This window comes from Mesoplodon bidens (assembly GCF_964165515.1).
Source record: "Mesoplodon bidens genome assembly, chromosome: 10".
Lineage (NCBI taxonomy): Eukaryota > Metazoa > Chordata > Mammalia > Artiodactyla > Ziphiidae > Mesoplodon > Mesoplodon bidens.
The window spans coordinates 86,535,327-86,558,018 of NC_138172.1; the positions used below are offsets into that span (position 1 = coordinate 86,535,327).

General features: G+C 38.9%; 1 protein-coding gene across 1 annotated transcript in view; it reads left to right on the plus strand.

The window, feature by feature from the left end:
• The window catches only part of DCDC2 (doublecortin domain containing 2), a 149,836-nt gene that overhangs the window by 118,107 nt on the left and 9,037 nt on the right, over positions 1-22,692 (plus strand). Inside the window, exon 8 of the mRNA XM_081247174.1 lies at positions 10,577-10,677. Coding sequence (XP_081103300.1) covers positions 10,577-10,677 — 101 coding nt within the window. The remainder of the gene's footprint in view (positions 1-10,576; positions 10,678-22,692) is intronic.

Genomic DNA, 22,692 nt, shown 5'->3' on the forward strand with positions numbered 1-22,692 from the left:
AAATATCAGCTAGTAATAAGTGCTAGTGAGAGAGAATTAAAACAGAGCAATGTGAATGACTGGGTGACTACTTGAACTGGAGGAGGGTTTCCTGAGATCTGAATGAGAAAGAACAGCTTACCTTGGGAAAAGGGAGGAAAGAACATTCCAGGTAGAAGGTGTAAAAAGGACAAAGCCGTAAGGTAGCAATGAGTTTTCTGTTGGAGAAACAAAATGTACCTGGAGTTTAATGGCAAGGGGAAATTGGTATGAAATGTGGTCTAAGAGGGAGTTCAGGACCAGAACACATTTCTGTAAGCCACGGTAAGGAATTGGATTCTATGTATGTTGGAAAGTGTTAGAGTTTCCAAGTAATTTTTATAACCTATTAATATTACTTGGCTTTTGTGTGGTGAATGATTCAGAGGAAGGCAAGAGTAGAAGAAGAGGAACACTAATTTGTAAGCTGTTGTAATAGCCCATCCAACAGATAGTGGTGATTAAACCAAGCTAATAGTGAAGCTGGAAATAATATTCACATATTCGGGATATATTTAAAAGGAGATTGAATTGACAGGCCAAGAATGGAATGGATTTAGGGAGTGAGAACAAGATGGAAATAAAGATAATTTCCAGATTTGGGGGTTGAGTGGAGGGGCCATGTCATGGGATGAGGAATATAGAGGATGAAGAGTTTACGGTGGGGACCTGGAGTTCTCTTATGACCATGTTAAGTTTGAGATGCCCAGTAGACATCCAAGGCAAGTTGTCAAGTTAGGCAATAGGATATATGAGCTTGGGGACCTATGAAGAGGCTGGTATATTGAATAGATTAGAGAGTCATTGACATATTAATGGTATTCAAGCCATGATCAGGATGAGATTATCTAAGAAGCGTGTGTAAATAGAGAAGTAGACTCACGATGTAGCTCTGGGGGTACTGCAACACTTAGAAGCTGAAAAGAGAAGGATAGGTTGACCAAGAAGACTGAAGAGAAGCATCTGTTGATTCTGCTGAAACCAGAGTGAAATGGAGAAATAGACAGACAGATAAATAGATAGGTAGACAGAAAGAGAGAGAGAGATCGCCTGTATTAAAAGCTGCTAAGAGATCAAGTAAGATGAGAACATGAAGGTGACCATTATGGTCACTGATTTTGACAAGAGCAGTCTTTATGAGATGCTGCTACAGAGGTTGGACTAGGTGTGGGGCTAAGTATGTGGGTAAGGGATGGAGGCAGTGATTTTAGACAGCTTACCATGAGGTGCTCAGCTAGGGCGGGGCATTTTGAGATGAGAAATCATTGCATTATCACTTTTTTCCAAAACCCTACTTTTTCCTACCTATAGAAGAAAAGTTTATTTTTGTATGATGTACAGGCATTCTATTATTACATTTACAATGTACAATTAAATTTAGAGGAAGCAAAATTGCTAAGACTCAAACAAGAAATAATTTCATGAGCAGTTGAAAATTAGGTTAAAGCTTATTATAAGGGGATTAGAAGAAATCTTGAATGTGTGCCAGACGATTATTGGCACACCAAAAGTTCACAGATGGGCGGTATACGGCAAAAAGGGGCACTTACCTGTTGACAATGGGATCGAGTAAGACTAAACTTCTGTTTTGACGAAAATCCTGAGGGACGCTAAAACTAATCATGTGTCCCATTAGAGGCTAAACCCCCTACCCTAGGTGGCATCTACCCTTAGTGAGTTGTGGTTAGGAACTCTGAGCTATTTATAGCAATAACTATACAACCATTGCACATAACGATTGCTGTTATGATCTAAATTTACTGTGCAAGTTTAAATGAGCAGTCGTAATAAAGGGAAAGTGTAAGGTTTTGAAGTGCTTGCATAATATTGCCCTTGAAGAAAAACTGAATATTTTTGTAAAAACTTAAATTTCTTGTGTAATCTATCCTTGCAAGAAGGTGTTTTAAGTTTTTAATGTTTCATCTTTACCTTCGTCCATGGAGTGTGTCTTTAGTTGCTTTTTTGTGTTGTGATTTTCTTTTTTTAAATTAATTTTTAGTGGAGTATAGTTGATTTACAATGTTGTATTAGTTTCAGGTGTACAGCAAAGTGAATCAGTTATACATATACATATACCCACTCTTTTTTTAGATTCTTTTCCCATATAGGGCATTACAGAGTATTGAAGAGTTCCCTGTGCTATACACCAGGTTCTTATTAGTTACCTATTTTATATTTAGTAGTGTGTATATGTCAATCCCAATCTCCCAATTTATCCGCCCCCTCCCCGTTTTAGTTGCTTTTTACTGCGGCACTGACAGAAGGGGAACATATTGTATCGTTCAAATTCTTTACCGTTGTATTTTGGCCTTGCTGGCAATTCTTTGGTGTTAATTTTAATTTTCTGGTTTTCAGGCCTGCTTTTGAACTTTCACCTTGAGCATTCACATAACTTTGAACACTCATCATGAATGTTCATCATATTTTTGAACATTCACATTGACTCACTGATCTTGGCCCTGGATGAAGTACAGTAGTTCCCCCTTACCTGTGGTTTTGCTTTCTGCAGTCAACCATGGTTTGAAAATAGTAAATGGAAAATTCCAGAAACAACAGTTCATAAGTTTTATTTCACTTCTTCAATTTATACATTTTTAGTTTTTTTTTTTTTACACCTTTATTGGAGTATAATTGCTACACAATGGTGTGTTAGAGGGTGCAAGAGGGTTCCCTTTTCTCCACACCCTCTCCAGCATTTATTGTTTATAGACTTTTTTTTTTTTTTTTTTTTTTTTTTAATTCTGTAAGCCTTTTCTTTTCTGTGTTTTTTTTAATTTTTTTTAACCCCACATTTGTTTATTTATTTATTTTTGGCTGTGTTGGGTCTTCGTTTCTGTTCAAGGGCTTTCTCTAGTTGTGGCAAGCGGGGGCCACTCTTCATCGCAGTGCGCGGGCCTCTCACTGTCGCGGCCTCTCTTGTTGCGGAGCACAGGCTCCAGACGCGCAGGCTCAGTAGTTGTGGCTCACGGGCCTAGTTGCTCCGTGGCATGTGGGATCTTCCCAGACCAAGGCTCGAACCCGTGTCCCCTGCATTAACAGGCAGATTCTCAACCACTGCGCCACCAGGGAAGCCCTGTTTATAGACTTTTTGATGATGGCCATTCTGACCGGCGTGAGGTGATACCTCACTGTAGTTTTGATTTGCATTTCTCTAATGATTAGTGATGTTGAGCGTTCTTTCATGTGTTTGTTGGCAATTTGTATATCTTCTTTGGAGAAATGTCTATTTAGGTCTTCTGCCCATTTTTGGATTGGGTTGTTTGTTTTTTTCATATTGAGCTGCATGAGCTGCTTGTAAATTTTGGAGATTAATCCTTTGTCAGTTGCTTTGTTTGCAAATATTTTCTCCCATTCTGAGAGATGTCTTTTCGTCTTGTTTATGGTTTCCTTTGAGGTGCAAAAGCTTTTAAGTTTCATTAGGTCCCATTTGTTTATTTTTGTTTTTATTTCCCTTTCTCTGGGAGGTGGGTCAAAAAGGATCTTGCTGTGATTTATGTCATAGAGTGTTCTGCCTACGTTTTCCTCTAAGAGTTTGATAGTGTCTGGGCTTATATTTAGGTCTTTAGTCCATTTTGAGTTTATTTTTGTGTATGGTGTTAGGGAGTGTTCTAATTTCATTCTTTTATGTGTAGCTGTCCAGTTTTCCCAGCACCACTTATTGAAGAGGCTGTCTTTTCTCCACTGTATATTCTTGCCTCCTTTATCAAAAATAAGGTGACTATATGTGTGTGGGCTTATCTCTGGGCTTTCTATCCTGTTCCATTGATCTATATTTCTGTTTTTGTGCCAGTCATACTGTCTTGATTACTGTAGCTTTGTAGTATAGTTTGAAGTCAGGGAGCCTGGTTCCTCCAGTTCCGTATTTCTTTCTCAAGATTGCTTTGGCTATTTGGGGTCTTTTGTGTTTCCATACAAATTGTGAAATTTTTTGTTCTAGTTCTGTGAAAAATGCCATTGGTAGTTTGATAGGGATTGCACTGAATCTGTAGATTGCTTTGGGTAGTATAGTCATTTTCACAATGTTGATTCTTCCAATCCAAGAACATGCTATATCTCTCCATCTGTTTGTATCATCTTTAATTTCTTTCATCAGTGTCTTATAGTTTTCTGCATACAGGTCTTTTGTCTCCTTAGGTAGGTTTATTCCTAGGTATTTTATTCTTTTTGTTGCAATGGTAAATGAGAGTGTTTCCTTAATTTCTCTTTCAGATTTTTCATCATTAATGTGTAGGAATGCAAGAGATTTCTGTGCATTAATTTTGTATCCTGCTACTTTACCAAATTTATTGATTAGCTCTAGTAGTTTTCTGGTACCATCTTTAGGATTCTCTATGTAAAGTATCATGTCATCTGCAAACAGTGACAGCTTTACTTCTTCACTTCTGATTTGGATTCCTTTTATTTCTTTTTCTTCTCTGATTACCATGGCTAAAACTTCCAAAACTATGTTGAATACTAGTGGTGAGAGTGGGCACCCTTCTCCTTTTCCTGATATTAGAGGAAGTGGTTTCAGTTTTTCACCATTGAGAACGATGTTGGCTGTGGGTTTGTCATACATGGCCTTTATTATGTTGACATAAGTTTTAAATTTCAGGCTGTTCTGAGAAGCGCCGTGAAGTCTTGTGCTCTCCCACCTCTTCCCACCTGGGAGGTGAATCATCCCTTTGTCTGGTGTAGCCCGCTCTTTAGACACTTTAGTCACCCTCTTGGTTATTAGATTGACTGTAGAGGTATCGCAGTGCTTGTGTTTGAAGTAACCCTTATTTTACTTAATAATGGCCCCAAAGTGCAAGAGTAGCGATGCTGGCAATTCGGATATTCTCTTACTGTGCCTAATTTAGAAATTAAACTTTATTGTAGTATGTTTGTATAGGAAAAAAGATAGTGTTTTCAGTGGAAAAAATAAGTCAATAGTCAATCTAAGCAAGAAATGGAGAATTTTATTCAAGCCAATCTGTGGATTATAACCTGGAAGAGTCTCTGAGAGCTCTGAGAACTGTTCAAAGAGGTAAAGGGGGGAGGCCAGTACATATATGATTTTGACAAAGGGGTACATGCAGTCAAGTGCTCATCTTTTTTAAAAAATTTTATTTACTTTTTTATACAATAGGCTCTTATTAGTCATCAATTTTATACACATCAGTGTATACATGTCAATCTCAATCGCCCAATTCAAGCACTCATCTTGACAGAAGGTTATTGCTAGTTGCGAGGAACAGACATCTTAGTTAATGGTTTTAGTGCTTTTCTAAGTATGGGAAGATGCAAGGATCCAGGTTCATTGTCCATTAATTACAGCATGGTACCACCAATTTATTATGTGTTCAGATAACATTTAATGATGTGGAAAATGCTCATGATATGATTTCAAAGTTAAAAAATCTCTTGAAATTATATATACATTAGGATCTCAGTTTTATGAGTGTGAGAGAGAGAGAGAGAAACTCTGGATCAGGAGATTAGGATGTTTATTTTCTTCATCTTCCAAGTTTTCTAAAATGCATGCATGTGTATTAAATAATCTATAATCAGAAAATGCTATTTAAAAATATTTCCCCTGGAAATTCATATTCCCCTATTTTAAATTTTATATAACATTTTTAATAAAAATTCAAGTCCTTTTTTGTATCACAAAGTAAATTTCTTGCTTTTCTTTTTTCCATCACTGTTTATTTCTGTGAATTCCTTTCCAACCTTACTTTCTTGCTCTGTGCTGCTGAAGGAGGTGGCTTACACATCTCCATTCAGTGGTGAACAAATCCTACACCATGCCTCAACCAAACACTTTTATCTTTGTATTTTCTCTTTTTGTCACTATACTCAATGTTGAGCTTTGTTGATTTGTCTCCTTGCTGTTTATATCATTATGGTTGCCATTTTCCATGTCAGTGCCCTTTCCATTTTATTTGTTATTATTGATCTCATTCTTCTTTTCTTGTGAAATGTTTATACTAAAACACATCTGCAAGCCGTTCAGAGCTCTGCTTGGATACAGTTAAACATTTCATTGAATGTGAGCATTAACAATATATTTCTTTGGTGTCTGTAGGTTTCTCTTTGTGGTTCCCTTGAAAGCAGGTGCCATACTTGGATGAAAAAGTATTGTCCAAAAAAGTCATGGACATAGGTCATAGTCTACTGAGACCAGCATCTATCTCTAAAGGTTGACTCCAGGGACATTTTGTGAATGAGTATGATTGTTGTCGTCTAAGGTATTTCAGAAGGTAGAAATGACTGTCAAACACACCTTAACTTTCCTTTTTAAACCATTTTGGAGATAACATTTGATAAAATGTGCAACCCTATTTGAAATTAGTTTATTCTGCCTCTATACATTCTCAGAATTATGGACTCCACATATGAATAAAGTGGAATTTATTTTTCTATCATTTAATTAATGTTTTCTACCATCAATGTAATGTTTATTATTTCCTTGAGTTCTGTGTTCCAGAATTTGATGGAGAGACAAACATCAGCTTGCCCTATCCTTTTTGACTCCAATTTTATAGACTTGGATTACTCCCTTTCACTTCTTTTAGGACAGAATAATTATAAGCTATTTTCCTTGCCCTTTGAAGTGTCCTTCCCTGTACTTTTCTTAGCTCAAGGATTGCTTTGTTGAGCTTGTGACTGTAACTTTGCATTTACTCCAGGCCAAATACATGAGAACATCATCACATATTCTGTTTTGTTTTCTATATTCTTTTTTCTGATATTGCTGAACTGCAGTTTCGTTTGGATCCATGCTCTGAGTTATAAGATGCTATGGCGTTAGGACAGAATCATTAGACCTGCTAGGTGAGCTGTGTCCTTGGGGAGATGGGAGATAACCCAAAATAGCTGCCTATGCAGAAATCATCATTTTGGTGATGACTGTGTAGTGATTCCTGTATATATATATATATATATATATTTTTTTTTTTTCCAATTAATATATACACAGGATGATTTAACTGAGAAAACTCTAGTGAATGAAAAACTACCTTGGATTGCTTATGCACACATGAGCTGGTGGAAGGAAAGGATTATCAGGTGACAAGGTTGTTGGCTGAGAGGAAAAACCAGTCTGGGATTAAATTATTGCTACAGGTAATCCTCAAAATGACAGATGAATGGATAAAGAAGATGTGGTATATATACACAATGGAATGTTAGCCATAAAAAAAAATAATGCCAGTTGCAGCAACATGGATGGACCTAGAGATTATCATATTAAGTGAAGTAAGTTAGAGAAAGACAAATATCATATGATATCATTTATATGTGGAATCTAAAATATGACACAAATGAACTTATTTACGAAACAGAAAGACTCACACACATAGAAAACAAACTTATGGTTACCAAAGGGGGTAGTGGCAGGAGGGGGCAGGGAGATAAATTAGGAGTTTGGGATTAACATATACATGCTACTATATATAAAATAGTTAAACAAGAAGGACCTACTGTATAGCACAGGGAACTATATTCAATATCTTGTAATAACCTATAATAGAAAAGAAAATGAAAAATAGTATATATGTATAACCGAATCACTTTGCTGTACACTTGAAACTAACACAACATTGTAAATTATACTTCAATAAAAAATGGAATTAATCCATGTAAATTAATCTAACATGTCTAATCAGCTTTGGGGATAGCTCTGTTGTTCCTGGTTTTTAAAAAGGATAGTAGAGAAGTAATTAAAAAGTAATTAAAAAGGAAAATTGTTTCTCTAGGAGAAACAAAAAGGGCTTGAGTTTGGTTATATTTCCTCTCTCTCTTCCTTCCTTCCTTTTTCACTTGGCTGCACCTTCTAAGCTTCCACTAGGGCTCTGCCATAGCCCTATGCCTCTTACCTCTGGGCACCTTATTAGTGATGTGTATGTATTTCTGTCTACTCATTGGTCTGTAAGCAACTGGAAAAAATCTACATCTCATTTATATCCTAGGTGGTCACATCGGCTCATATTGTGCCTTACATATAATTGATCCTCACTGAAGGTAAAGATATATTTTATGCTTAATTAAGAGTGACTTCATAACTTTAACAATATGAAGTATTATCATGTGAAATGTGTTAACTATTCGTGCTCTGGGAAACAAGCTTCCATTTGAGAAATAGAAGGGGTTTTAAGACAAAAGATAAAAACATTTTCTAGACTGTAAAGGTAATCAAATACTGGAATAGATGATCAGAGAAGGAGGTGAAATCTCCATCCCCAGGGATTTTAAATGATTGGGCAGAGAAAACATCCATGCGAATGACTGAAGCATTAGACCTGTCTTGAGGCAAATGGATGGACAGAATGACAAATGGTCCTGTGATTCTTTGATTACTTGGCCTGGAGAAGAGAAGATGGAGGGAAGACATTAAAACGACTTCAAATATGGAAAACAGCTCTTATTGCTTCCCGTGGGAGAACAAGTCGAAGGAGCTTAACCTAAAGTCTTAGAAAATTTGGGTTACATTTTATAGTTAAGGGTTTTAAGACATAGGTTGTGAAAATACTGTGGACACCTTCAAAGTAAAAGATTGATTTGTGTGAGATGTGGAGTCAGCTCTATGATCCTGTTACAGTAAAAAATATTTTTTTATGTTACTCTGAATAGAGAGAATTATTCCAATACATTATTTCAGCGTATAACATTCTTTGGGGAAAGGCAAACTTCTAAAACGAGTATTTTCAAGCACCAAGCATCATCACTGTTTCAGGGCTAGGAGGAGAGAGCAGAGATAATAAGTAGGAAATCCTTCCCATCTAAGTAGTTGTACAAGGCTGTGTTATTTTTTATTTTCATTTTTTCCCAACACTGGCTTATTTTTTTTAATCCAATTCTCTTTTATTTATTTATTTAATTAAAAAATTTTAAAAATTTTTTTAACATCTTTATTAGAGTATAATTGCTTTACAGTGGTGTGTCAGTTTCTGCTTTATAACAAAGTGAATCAGTTATACATATACATATGTCCCCATATCTCTTCCCTCTTGCATCTCCCTCCCTCCCACCCTCCCTATCCCACCCCTCTAGGTGGTCACAAAGCACGGAGCTGATCTCCCTGTGCTATGCGGCTGCTTCCCACTAGCTATCTATTTTACGTTTGGTAGTGTATATATGTCCATGCCACTCTCTCACTTTGTCCCAGCTTACCCTTGCCCCTCCCCGTATCCTCAAGTCCATTCTCAAGTAGGTCTGCATCTTTATTCCCATCTTGCCCCTAGGTTCTTCTGACCATTTTCTTTCTTTTTTTTTCTTTTAGATTCCATATATATGTGTTAGCATACGGTATTTGTTTTTCTCTTTCTGACTTACTTGACTCTGTATGACAGTCTCTAGGTCCATACACCTCACTACAAATAACTCAGTTTCGTTCCTTTTTATGGCTGAGTAATATTCCATTGTATATATGTGCCACATCTTCTTTATCCATTCATCTGTTGATGGACACTTAGGTTGCTTCCAGGTCCTGGCTATTGTAAATAGAGCTGCAATGAACAATGTGGTACATGACTTTTTGAATTATGGTTTTCCCAGCATATATGCCCAGTAGTGGGATTGCGGGGTCGTATGGTAGTTCTATTTTTAGTTTTTTAAGGAACCTCCATACTGTTCTCCATAGTGGCTGTATCAATTTACATTCCCACCAGCAGTGCAAGAGGGTTCCCTTTTCTCCACACCCTCTCCAGCATTTATTGTTTGTAGATTTTTTGATGATGACAGTTCTGACCAGTGTGAGATGATATCTCATTGTAGTTTTGATTTGCATTTCTCTAATGATTAATGATGTTGAGCATTCTTTCGTGTGTTTATTGGCAATCTGTATATCTTCTTTGGAGAAATGTCTGTTTAGATCTTCTGCCCATTTTTGGGCTGGGTTGTTTGTTTTCTTGATATTGAGCTGCATGAGTTGCTTGTATGTTTTGGAGATTAATCCTTTGTCAGTTGCTTCATTTGCAAATATTTTCTCCCATTCTGAGGGTTGTCTTTTCGTCTTGTTTATGGTTTCCTTTGCTGTGCAAAAGCTTTTAAGTTTCATTAGGTCCCATGTGTTTATTTTTGTTTTTATTTCCATTACTCTAGGAGGTGGGTCAAAAAGGATCTTGCTGTGATTTCTGTCATAGAGTGTTCTGCCTATGTTTTCCTCTAAGAGTTTGATGGTGTCTGGCCTTACATTTAGGTCTTTAATCCATTTTGAGTTTATTTTTGTGTATGGTGTTAGGGAGTGTTCTAATTTCATTCTTTTACATGTGGTGTTAGGGAGTGTTCTAATTTCATTCTTTTACATGTAGCTGTCCAGTTTTCCCATGGGCTGTGTTATTAAATCAGTAGCCAGGGGGTGAGGAGAGGCTGGGAAATAGCCCTGCTCTTCTGGGTCAGCCTTGTTTTGGTCACTGAACCTTTTCCCAATGAAAATATAGAAGAACTGGGGGCTACAAAAATCTTGTCAATACAAGGGGAACCAGAATACCTATGAAAAATAATCTTCATTAGGTATTTGACTGTAATTTCAACATTCAGCCACACGATGTCACAATTGGATTTTGATTCTCACTGTATTTGTCTCAAATAATAGATGAAGGCGTTTTCAAAGCTGGAGAGGAAAGATCAGAAACGCGGGGGGCTGCAGAAGTCCAAGAAGATGAAGATACTCAAGTTGAGATTCCAGTTGACCAGGTAGTCTCCATGCCTTAAAAATATGTGTAAACCAGATACTATTTTTCTTTCAAGTTTTGTGTTACCTGCCCTGTGCTGTTCTTATGCAGATGCGAGTTAAACGCTCTCAGGTGCTAGCTATGTGGCTGAATGGCCTTAAAAATAAAACAAAACACCTTCAGTTCTTCCTCATTTTCCCACAAAGAGGAGCCATTTGGACAGAGTCTTTATTGTTACAGACAATGGTATATCTTTAATAAACAGCATTGAAGAATGAGGTGGGTTGGAGTTAGGTATGAGAAACAGAGGGCGAAAGTTTGATACAAAAAAGAGTATTGGCTTGGGAGTTTTTAATCTAGAAAAAAGTCCTCCATTTAGAAAAGCAGTTTAAAAGTGCCGTTATTTTCTCTCCTTTAGGGTCTTTGAAATGGCGATGGTTGGAATTTGTTTTTTGTAAAGGAATTGCTTATATAAATGCAGCTCAAATATTTGCTAAGTGTGTATTGATTTTCTTTTTAGGCCAATGGGACACTGTACTTTTAGGAGTGTGTGTGTGTACACACATGTGCTTATAGAAGGAACAAAGTAGTGTTCGTTCTGGCTAAATGATACAAGAAATAAAAGTTGTTTAGGCTTTTTAATAGAATTCAATCAAGTTTCTTACAATTCTAAGTGGAGGATTGGAATTTAGGTGAGGAGGGGGAATTCATAATCCTAGGCTCAAGGGAATACAAAGTCACCAGGAATTGCCACTTGTTTCCTGACTATTATGTGATATTTCCTTTTCAAAGAGCAAATCTCACAATCCAGCAAATTCCATAGATGATGTTCTCAGCTGTATTTGTCTTAACACTGCAGCAGTGAAATTGCTGCCTGATAATTCCACAGGCATTTTCTGTAAGCATCACCTTCCTGATGAAAAGCTTAATGTGTTAAAAATCACACAGATTTCAAAAATCCAAGTTATTATCCAGGATTAGCTGCAACTAACAATTTATCATAAGCTCCAGTTATAGGTATTTTTTTTCCCTGAGGGAAATTGGAATTATAAGTCTTCGGTGAAGCTATAATTAAATATATTTTAAGACAAAGAAGAGAAGTCATCACGTATGTACAACACCTAATAGCAGCAGAAACCAAGACTAATTTATATTCCAAAGTCAAAAATGCCAAATATCAAGAGAAAGTCATAGCATTATTACCAAAAAGGAGATCTCTTTGTTAATCACTTAGTTTTGAAATCTGTGATAGGTATTTCTTTACTTGTGAGTTTCATGATCACCAGGAAGGGGAGGGCACGAGAGGAATTGATCTCTGATAATACTTGAACAGCCATGCAGAGTGTCTGCAGAGCTTGATTTCTTATTTGACACAAGAGTGCTAGCTTATTAAAATACAAGTATGCAGGAGAGACAGATTAAACAGATTGGTAGGGCTTCCCTGGTGGCGCAGTGGTTGAGGGTCTGCCTGCCGATGCAGGGGACGCGGGTTTGTGCCCTGGTCCAGGAAGATCCCACATGCCGCGGAGTGGCTGGGCCCGTGAGCCATGGCTGCTGGGCCTGCGCGTCCGGAGCCTGTGCTCCGCAACGGGAGAGGCCACAACAGTGAGAGGCCCGCGTACCGCAAAAAAGAAAAAAAAAAACAAACAGATTGGTAAAAGCTGGGCGATATCAACAAATTGAGGTCAGTTTGAGGAAAAGAAAACCAGGTAACAAAAGGTCAGAATTGCTTTCTTCTTTGACCCTATTAGTAATACAGTTAGGATTGTTTAGCTCATGGGGTTGGCATGAGAAGCTTATGAGGTCAGGTCTTGGAGTCATTCTCTCTGTGGCCTGGTGGTCTTTTGCTCCATATCCTAAGCAGCTATGTTATAAATATTGTGAAAAACCAAGTGAGAGTGTGGAGAAATTAGTGTAAAGCTCCATTATAGTAAGAACCACTCTGAGGACCTGTAGTAGTAGCAATAGCTACTCTTTATTCAGTACCTACTGAGTGCCAGGCACTGTACTAGGCACTTTTATCTCATATAATTGTTATGACAACCCTGTAAGATAGGTCTTATCACCTTCACTTTATGTATGGAAATAAAGTAAGCTCCTATAGGTGGAATTACATGTCCAGGTTTGTACTGTTAAGTAGAGGAATTGGGATTTGAATGCAGGTCTGTCTAACTTCAAAGCACAGGAGTCATCTGGGGAAGAGTATTAAATGCCCTCCTCCCCCACAAAAGCCAATTATTAACCCAAGGAGGGGAAAAATTCCTGCATAAGAAAATAATTGTCTATTATATACTACTTGGCTCAGCTGTAAATGATACATACATTTCCTTTCGGGCCACACCTACTTAACTCCTTTGAACTTGTTTCCCATCATCTAAATGGTTCATGTTGTAACTTTAGTCAAAGTACCAGGAAGAAGGGTGTGTGTGCGTGTAATATCATGTGCAAATTGGCCAAGTACTTTATCTATGCCTGAAAAGCTGATCAAGTTTCAGAAGTAAATATTAAGGCCTCTGTTGAGAGGCAGTTCTCCATGGATCTCTTGTGTTTTGCATGTTTTGTGAGTAGAGGCACAGATTGCCTTTGTCCTGGACTGTTTTTTCCATGATGTTTGTGTAGTGAACAGCCTCAAAAGACAGAGATAGTGACTTCCTCTGGAGCAGTCATTCTCAGCTGGAGATGATTTGCCTCCAAGGGGATATTTGCCAATTTCTGGAGACATTTTTGATCGTTATAAGTGACGGAGTGCTACTGACATCTAGTGGGTAGTGGCCAGGGAATCTGCTAAATATCTTGTAATGCACACGACTGTCCTCACAGAAAAATTATCCAGTGCAAAACGTCAATAGTGCTGAGACTGAGAAATCCTGGTGTGGAGCAAAGGCTAGGTTTGTTGATGGTCCAGTATAATAAAGATAATGTCTCCCTATAGTGCAAAGGTCAGGCACGTTTACTATCCATTATAAAAGATGTGCCATTGAACTGTATACTTAAAACTAGTTAAAATGGTAAAATTTTTTGCTATGTTTATTTTATCACAATGAAAATATTTGGAGAAAAAAGATTTCGGTTCTATAAGCATGGGGTCCTTCCCCTATAATGTAAGCCACCATGTGTATCACCCCCTTCTCACTGCCCTGTGGAAATGGGGCCTCAGGGAGTGGGTGCAAATGCTGATCCCCTGGCTACTGCTATTGCTGTGAGCAATAAAGTCCTTTGTCTCTGACCCAGTAGTCTCTTGTCTTCTGCCAGCATCCATGAAGAGATGGCAGGCTAATGTGTTAGCTTGTTAAGTATGGAAACATTTCAGATCTTCCATAGTCTTTCATAGCCTCGACTGATCCCATCTGGCATTGTGTTTATGTGTTTAAGTGTGTGTAATGGGGGCACTGTGGACTAATTTCAGCTAAAAACATATTTGAGCTCTGTCCCAAGGTCTAGACTCTTAATTTTTTAGAGACAAATTAATGATCCTGGATCTAATACTACTTCCAAACCCATGGGAAACTGAAGAGTGTCACATTCTTTTACAGGTTTGGGGAGGCCAGAACAAATACCTTTTCTCAGGGGAGAGTTTAGGTCTCATAAGAATAAAGTACTCTTTTAAAAATTAATTTTTTTGCATGCACATTCTAAATCAATCTGGTTTCCCATAAGCAGTGAAGCAAGTGCCTGATTAACCAATATCTGTGGCTATACCTGGCACCAATGACTTATATGTCATTATGTTCCATTTATAAACTGATGCTTTTCCAAGCTAAGGAGGCAAGAAATGAGACTGTTCCATTATAGTTAAGTAAGCTGCCTCTAGTAAGTGAAGATCAGGCAGGAGAAGCCACCATCTCAAAGACACAGGCAAATACATACCTATAAAATAGGCAAAGAAGCAGTTATATTTTGGATTTTGTCCCATTTGAGAGAAGAGAACAGAAGATGTCGATTGTAACTTCCGCGTGGTTTTGGATTGTTTTATAGCTTTTTCCATCCATTTGTAGTTGATTTTGAGTAGTAATAAAATGAGAATTGCAAGATGTTTTTATGCTAAGTAGTTTCATTAAATAGCATTTAAACCAGCATCCTGAACACAGGAGCAGTGAAAGGTTTCTTTTTTTTTTTAAATTGGAGGTTGTGATGTATATTATTTTCTTATTTGTTGATTGATTTAAAACTTAATAGATCCTTAATAACAAAGCTACACATGTACTCTTTTTAAAAGTCAACCAATCCAACAAAAATCATGACAAAAATAGCAACCACTTGCCCCAGCTTTCCCCACCTGGATTCTTCCTGCTCTATAGACCTAACCAATTTGAGCTACTAGCTGTTTCTCATGGAATAGAGAAATATTCTTGTGTAATATTTTTTCCTCCTCCCTATTTTAGTAATTGCCTATGTTTTTTTCATTTGCTTAGTTTTCTAAGTTTTCATTTGATGAGTTTTCTATTCTCTGTAGTCATTACCAAGCCATCTCCACACTCTGCCAGAACTGTTGATCTCCTCTTGATGTACTCAGATGTACACAGTGATAATAAATCTCAATTTCATCTTTTTCTCAAGCCTTTCGATCATCTGCCTCAGGCTGGTTAGTTGTTCTTTGGATCTACTTTTCAGAGTCATCCTGGTACTTTTCTTCACCATTATTTTGGGAATTTCTTTTGCTTCTCCCGTGGATGGATTCCCTATTTCCTGGGTTCTACATCCTCCTCTTTCTTGGATATACCTTTATTGTTTTTGTGGAGCTCACCTCTAGCAGCTGCCTCGGAAAAGCTTCATGGGAGGAACTTTTATTTTTTGAGACTCTGCATGTCTGAAAATGTCTTTTTTTTTTTTTTCTCTACCAAACTTGACTGTAAGCATGATTAGATATAAAATTCTAGGTTAGATATAATTTCTCTCAGAATTCTGAATGTGTTGCTCAGTTGGCCTTCCCTTCCAGATTTGCAGTTGGGAAGTCTGATGTCATTCTGTTTCCTGATCCTTTGTAAATAATCCTTTTTCTCTCTCTGGAAGCTGTTAGGCTTTTTCCTTTGTTCCTGGTGTTCTGAAAATTTCCAGTTATGTGCCTTGGTGCAGGTCTTTTTACTTATTCGACTGGGTACTCAATGGGCTTTTTGTGTTTTTTTAAAGATTTATTTATTTATTATTTAATTTATTTTTGGCTGCGTCAGGTCTTAGTTGCAGCACATGGGATCTTCGTTGAGGCATGTGGGATCTTTCGTTGCAGTGCGTGGGCTTCTCTCTAGTTGTGGTGTGCGGGTTTTCTCTTCTCTAGTTGTGGTGCGCAGGCTCCAGGGCACATGGGCTCTGTAGTTTGTGACATGCGGCCTCTCTAGTTGAGGCGCGAGCTCAGTAGTTGTGGCTCATGGGCTTAGTTGCCCTGCAGCATGTGGGATCTTAGTTCCCTGACGAGGACTAGAACCCACGTCCCCTGCATTGTAAGGCAGATTCTTTACCACTGGACTACCAGGGAAGTCCCTCAATGGGCTTTTTTATTCTGAAAATGTTTGTTTTTCAGTTCTGGAAAAAATTGTTGAATTATGTCTTAGATAATTTTCTTCTCTCTATTTCTTTACTTCCCTCCTGGAACTCCAAGTATTCAGATATAGGATGTCCTAGACTGATCCTCTACTTATCTCTCCTACTTTCTACCTCTATGGATTGTTTTCTATTTTCTCAACTTAAAAAAAAAAATCAACAAGCTTCAGGGTTTATTTTCCATCTATTGATTTTTTTCTAGTCATCGTGGTTTTAATTTTTAAGAGCTCTTTCATATTCTCTGAATGTTCCTTTTTATAGCATCCTATTCTTATTTTATGTATGTGGTCTCTTCCCTTATCTCTCCAAGGATTAACCTATTATTTTAAACTTTCTTTTCCAGAACTATGTTTGTTTCTTCTGTTTCTTTTTTCTTTCTATCTTTCTATCTCCATGATCTCTGTCTCCATGTTAGAGGCTCTCCTTTGTTGTCTGGTTAGATTTTTTTTAATTGCAATATAGTTGACGTGTAACATTGTATAAATTTAAGGTGTATGTCTGGTTAGATTTTAGAGGGAAGCATTAAGGAAACTCTGTGTGCACAGGCAGAGCTCATCAGGCTGGGGACGTTTCACTGTAGAGTGATTCGTTTTGCCATTTCATTGGTGTACTTCCAATTTTCAGTATCTGTGTTGTTCCTTTGGGTTGGTCTATTTCTTTTGAGTGGAGTCTTTCAACCTCTTGCCTTAATGGTGTAAGCCTGGCTGTGAGCACTTTGGGATCTGACTGTGGGAAGGTGGCTTGGGGACCTTAAGTAAAAGACTTTAAGTAGAGAGATGTATCCTTCTGGGTTTCAGTACGGTGCCCTTGTTCTCACTGTGCTTGAGTCCAGCTTCCTTATAGTTCAATACCTTTAAAGAATAAACCTCATTTATTTCTCCAAGGTCCGTAAGGGGATCTTGGGAGTCTACCTCCTTCATTTAAAGACTCTAAGCCAATCCACCTGTTTTTAGTTATATCAATACCTATGCCCCTTCTTCCAGAGACAGATGGTGCCTCCAATCCCCAAGCCTTCTATAGGTTTTTTCAACGTGCAAAGTTTGCTTCTTGGCTTCTCCTCCCTACAGACTCAAATTTTAGCTTACTCGGTTCTGCTGTTATCAGCCCCATGTCCAATGGCTTTACAGTTTCCCAAATTCTGTGGCTGTTTCCCAAATTCCAGTCTTCTGTGTCTCTATAGCTTCATCCCTTTTAAAGTTGCCCTTACCTAAAATTTAGAGGGGAATTGGAAGGAAGCTACAAAAAACCACACACACACATTTGTTCAGTCTGCTGTGTTTAACCAGAAATCTCTTTCACACTAATTCATCAGTGTGAAAATAAACTGTCTTCATAGAATCTGTGGTAGGGATGACAAACTGGCAGCCTGTGACCAAATCTCCTATGAGAGAATCTTTTTGGCTGGCCCAGAGCTTACAATATGGAATCTCTTTAGTGGGCGTGTACTCTTCAGTTTACTAAAGACCTCAGCACTCCCTATTACCTCACACCTGTCCTGAATTACACATTTATGTTATTTGCCCAGCCCCTGGGGGCATTTAAGTTTGTGATGATTGATCTACACATATAGAACACAATGCCATTTTAAAGAATCTGCAGTCTAGAGGCTATAACCAGAAACAGGAGGTTTGAAGTCCAAATATGCCCACTGACATATTTTATCCCTTCTGGAGAATCAGCAGTCACTGACAGCTTCTCTTATGAAGGGTAAGCTCAATGGAGAGCTTGTTTGTGTTACTTGTTCATGTTCATGTGTACAATACACAGAAAGATAAAGGAGGCTGCTTCTTTTGACCAGACCCCTAAATCTATTTCAGTGAAATGTATTTATTAAAATAAGAATTAGGAAATGTTCAGAACCAGAAAGGAGGCTGGAATAAACTCCTTGCTTTGCCATTGAAGAAACAAAGCCCCATACTGTAGTGGAGAAAGCCATTTTCCCACAAACACACAGCCTGCTGGGGGTTGGGGAGTCTACACAGGCACCCAGGGCTCCTGGCTTCCAGTTTGGTGCTCTGTGTCAACACTTCAAGGAGGGTAAGTGGGGAGATTAGGGGCTTCTAATTATCTCACAAACAGAAACAGATTCCATCTGTGTGGAGGGCTGCTCGGCCTTCACTGCCTTCCCTCAAATGAGAGGAATTGCATGCAAACAGTATTTTCACCATTCTCTACCTTCGGGTCACCTCCTCTTAGAGAATCATATTCATGGTTGGTACTATAAGCATCACACACAGTGGGAAGAGTTAAGATGAGGATGCTCTGGCTTCTTAACTTCCCTGTGCATCATCAACAAGGCCTTCTGTGACATCACCTTTGTTGATTTGTGTTTAATTGATGGAAATGGTGTTAAACATGAAAACATAGCCTTCAGCGATTTCTGATGTAAGCAAAAGAAAATCAACATTTACTTCTAAAGTGAGAAAACTTAATGGGGAAGGTTTTTTTCTAAGATGACTAAATAGCTATATAAATATAAGTTTTCAAGGTGTTATATCTTATCCTATGAGTGTTGTGGGAACTTGTGGAGTTCAGCGGGCCTGGGTGAGCCAGCTCTCAGCAGGTGGCTGGTCAAAGCTTCCCTCTCCCTGTGTCCTTAGAGGGTCACGTCTGTAAATAGAACCACGCTTTTTTTGTAGGCCATTGTACTTCAAACCACATTGAAACCATTTTTTCCCTTCTGTGAAAGTAAGCCTCTGAAAGCTGAAAACGGGAAGCGGTACTTTGCTGTCATGAAAAATTGAAACTGATTATTTCCAAACACCTCATTCAGCTTGGGTAGGAGATGATTTTAGTCTCTATGGGAACAGAAATAAAAACAAGTGTAGTAACTTCTTTACTTTCAACATCTCTGCCTGAATTCTGCCATCAAATCCACAGAAACACCTTCTATCCAAAGCCTGTAACAAGTCCTACTCCCAAATTTCAAAGGTAGCAAATGCTTCATGGAGAAATGGACATTTAAGGTAGTATTTTCATTTGTGTGTGTGTGTGGGGGCGTTCTGAGCTCCAGTTTCTAGGTCTAGGGTATTTCAGGGAGGGAGACCTGACAGGTAAGAGTGAGGAGGACAGTTGGGTGGTTAGGTAGGCTCTCTTGCCTAGAAAGTTGTAGCATGTGCTGTTATCTCAGATAGCGAGGGTTTTAAACATTCAAATAAACTCCTCAGGGAATTCTGATATAAATTTAAGAAAAAGTAACATTTACTTTTTCTTAAATTTATTTTTTAATATTTTATTTATTTATTTTTGGCTGCATTGGGTCTTTGTTGCTGCACGTGGGCTTTCTCTAGTTACTGCGAGCAGGGGCTACTCATCGCGGTGGTTTCTCTTGTTGTGGAGAACGGGCTCTAGGCGCGTGAGCTTCAGTGGTTGTGGCGCGTGGGCATAGTTGCTCCGCGGCATGTGGGATCTTCCCTGGCCAGGGCTCAGAGCCCATGTCCCCTGCATTGGCAGGTGGATTCTTAACCACTGCACCACCAGGAAAGTCCCAACATTTACTTCTAAAGTGGGTGGGACATCAGCTGTAGTGTCTGTTTAGATGCCTTTTCCCATTTCTAAATTTTGGTGCCGCTGTTACTGTCAAAGGTGTGATGTGAGTTTAAAGTGTAAGTCACTTGAGCAGCCTCATCTGTCTGTGAAAATACCTTCCAAGTAATTGATGTTTCTGATATTTTGTGGCTCATTTCCATATGATTTCCATATTCAATCTTCTTTCCTCTTACCACTCAGGAATCCTGAGTTAACCTTTGTAACTGCATGCATATTCTCTAGAAAACCTGAATACTTACGGTTTCCCCTGAGCAGTCCCTGCTAGGATGCAGACAGCAATAATAACTACCAGACCTTTTCTGTCTTGCCATACAAATCAACCATTTTCCCAGGATATCCCTTACAAAATAAATAGTAAGATATGCATGTAGGCAAATGCAGGCAAAAAGGCGCTTGGAATATCAATGCTGGTGTCGTGTTAAGGAGAAGATCTGGTGTCACTTTTCTAGTAACAATATCAAGAGCAATTGTTTATGATAAATAAAGTGCTTTTTAAAAGGTAAAAGTCTCACCTTTCTTATAAAAACTTCTATGTTTAAGGGTGCATATTATCTGTAATTGTACATATATGTGTAATATGTCTGTTAGTCTAGCTGCACTCCGGATGTTCTTGATGTCAGTGAGGCTTTGAGACTGGAACCATCTAAACGATTTGTGCCATCATTATATACATCAGTTTAGTGAGCATATAGGGGAGAGTATAATGAATACCCTTTCCTGACTCCAGTGAAATGTAAGAATTGTGCTTTATACAGAATATAGTATTTCACAATTACTCACAGGAATGAGCTAGTCCTGAAAGTTCAGGATGGAGAAACAGTATCTACCTGAAAACTGGTTCTCTTAAAATTTCAGTCACAAACTGACTAAATTCGACATAAACAGCAGGGGAGAAGACCTTTAAGTACAGGTAAAAATATCTTCCTGGTTTATTGCCTTGGCAATGATGTGTTTCTTTTTTTTTTTTTTTGCGGTACGCGGGCCTCTCACCGCTGTGGCCTCTCCCATTGTGGAGCACAGGCTCCGGACGCGCAGGCTCAGCGGCCATGGCTTACGGGCCCAGCCGCTCCGCGGCATGTGGGATACTCCTGGACCGGGGCACGAACCCGTGTGCCCTGCATCGGCAGGCGGACTCTCAACCACTGCACCACCAGGGAAACCCGATGTGTTTCTTTTTTATAAAGTGATTCCTAAGAAAGAGTGGCAGGGTGCTGTAATTAGAATAAATCTTGTAGAACTGTCTTTATGGCTAAATATTCTGTCAACAGTCAGTACTATTTTCTCCCAGTTTTCAATAAAATTCATATTTTTAAAGTTAAAATATGACCTTCATCTAACGAGGCATAATTACAATTAGAAATTTTAATCAAAGATGTCTTTTAGGGGTGGTGGTGTATTTATGACCATACCTGTGTGACATGTGGTTTAGAGCCTCACCAAGTGTCACCTGGGGACCAGCAGCATCAGTAGCACCTGAGCTGCTGCAAATGAAGAGTCTCAGAACTGCTGACTCAGAATCTGCATTTAACAAGATGCCTGGTGATGGAGAGGCATTGGCTTCGAAGACACGAGGCTGGGAGTAACTATTTAACATTGTGTTGAGTTTGGGATGTTGCTCTGTATATTATCTTGGGGAAATAGTACAGTCCTGTGGTCAAAAAAGCATTCATATCCCTCTGTCACTATTGGTGGGCTTTTGGACAAGTTTACCTAAATCTTTATGCTTCAGTTTGTTTATCTGCAAGTTGGGATGAGAATAGTATTTTCCTCAAATGATGGTGAGGTTAGTTTAAATACGATTAGGCATATGAGGTGCATGGAACATAGGACCAGGTCCCTAGAGAGCGCCCAACAGATGTGAGCCTTGTCACCATCATCTGTCCTTTCCTGAAGGCACATACTCTGTTGGCTTTTATCTGTGGGAGGAACATTTGGGTTTAATTCAAGACAATGAATTACAATCCTGTGGGAAATGTGGTGATGGACACAAAGATGAAGAAGAGGGCTTCCCTGGTGGCGCAGTGGTTGAGAGTCCGCCTGCCGATGCAGGGGACACGGGTTTGTGCCCCGGTCCGGGAAGATCCCACATGCCGCGGAGCGGCTGGGCCCGTGAGCCATGGCCGCTGAGCCTGCGCATCCAGAGCCTGTGCTCCGCAACGGGAGAGGCCACAACAGTGAGAGGCCCGCGTACCGCAAAAAAAAAAAAAAAGATGGAGAAGAAAGAGCCCTTGCTTCTAGAAACTTCCAGAAGGCCTCCCTAGGACCGAGGTTATTTCCCCATTATTCCACAATCATCCCAAACATCGTTTGAGGCATCTACGTACTCGATAGCAATTCACGTTCACAATTTTCCTTTTTTTTTTTTTAAAGATTTTTTTGACGTGAACCATTTTTAAAGTCTTTATTGAATTTGTTCCAATATTGCTTCTGTTTTATGTTTTGGTTTTTTGGCCGATGGGATGTGGGGTATTAGCTCCCTGACCAGGGATCAAACCCGCACCCCCTGCATTGGAAGGCAAAGCCTTAACCACTGGACTGCCAGGGAAGTGCCCCACGTTCACTATTTTCATATCAAACATAAGTAGGGGGTAATGGCACACTGTGATTAGAGTTTGACAGGTGTTCTGAGGGCGCAAATCAGGAGTGACAACTGCCTGAGGGGACCAGGAAGGCTTCGAGAGAAGGTGGGTCTAACGAAGGGAAGGAAGAGCCTTCCGGGTAAAGGTAGGAGGAACAGGATGAATAACTGGCTACTGCCAACCTGTCATTACAACTGAAGACAAAGTCATGCATTACCTAAATGCATATACTAATTTATGGAGGTCATGCTTTTTTGGTATTTACTGCTGACACATTTGTATTACTTTCAAGAGTGAATAGAGTTCAGAAAAAATAAAAGTTATTGGATGGTAAATTTGTTGTGAGAAGTGCATACCAGGGAACTCAGAAGCAA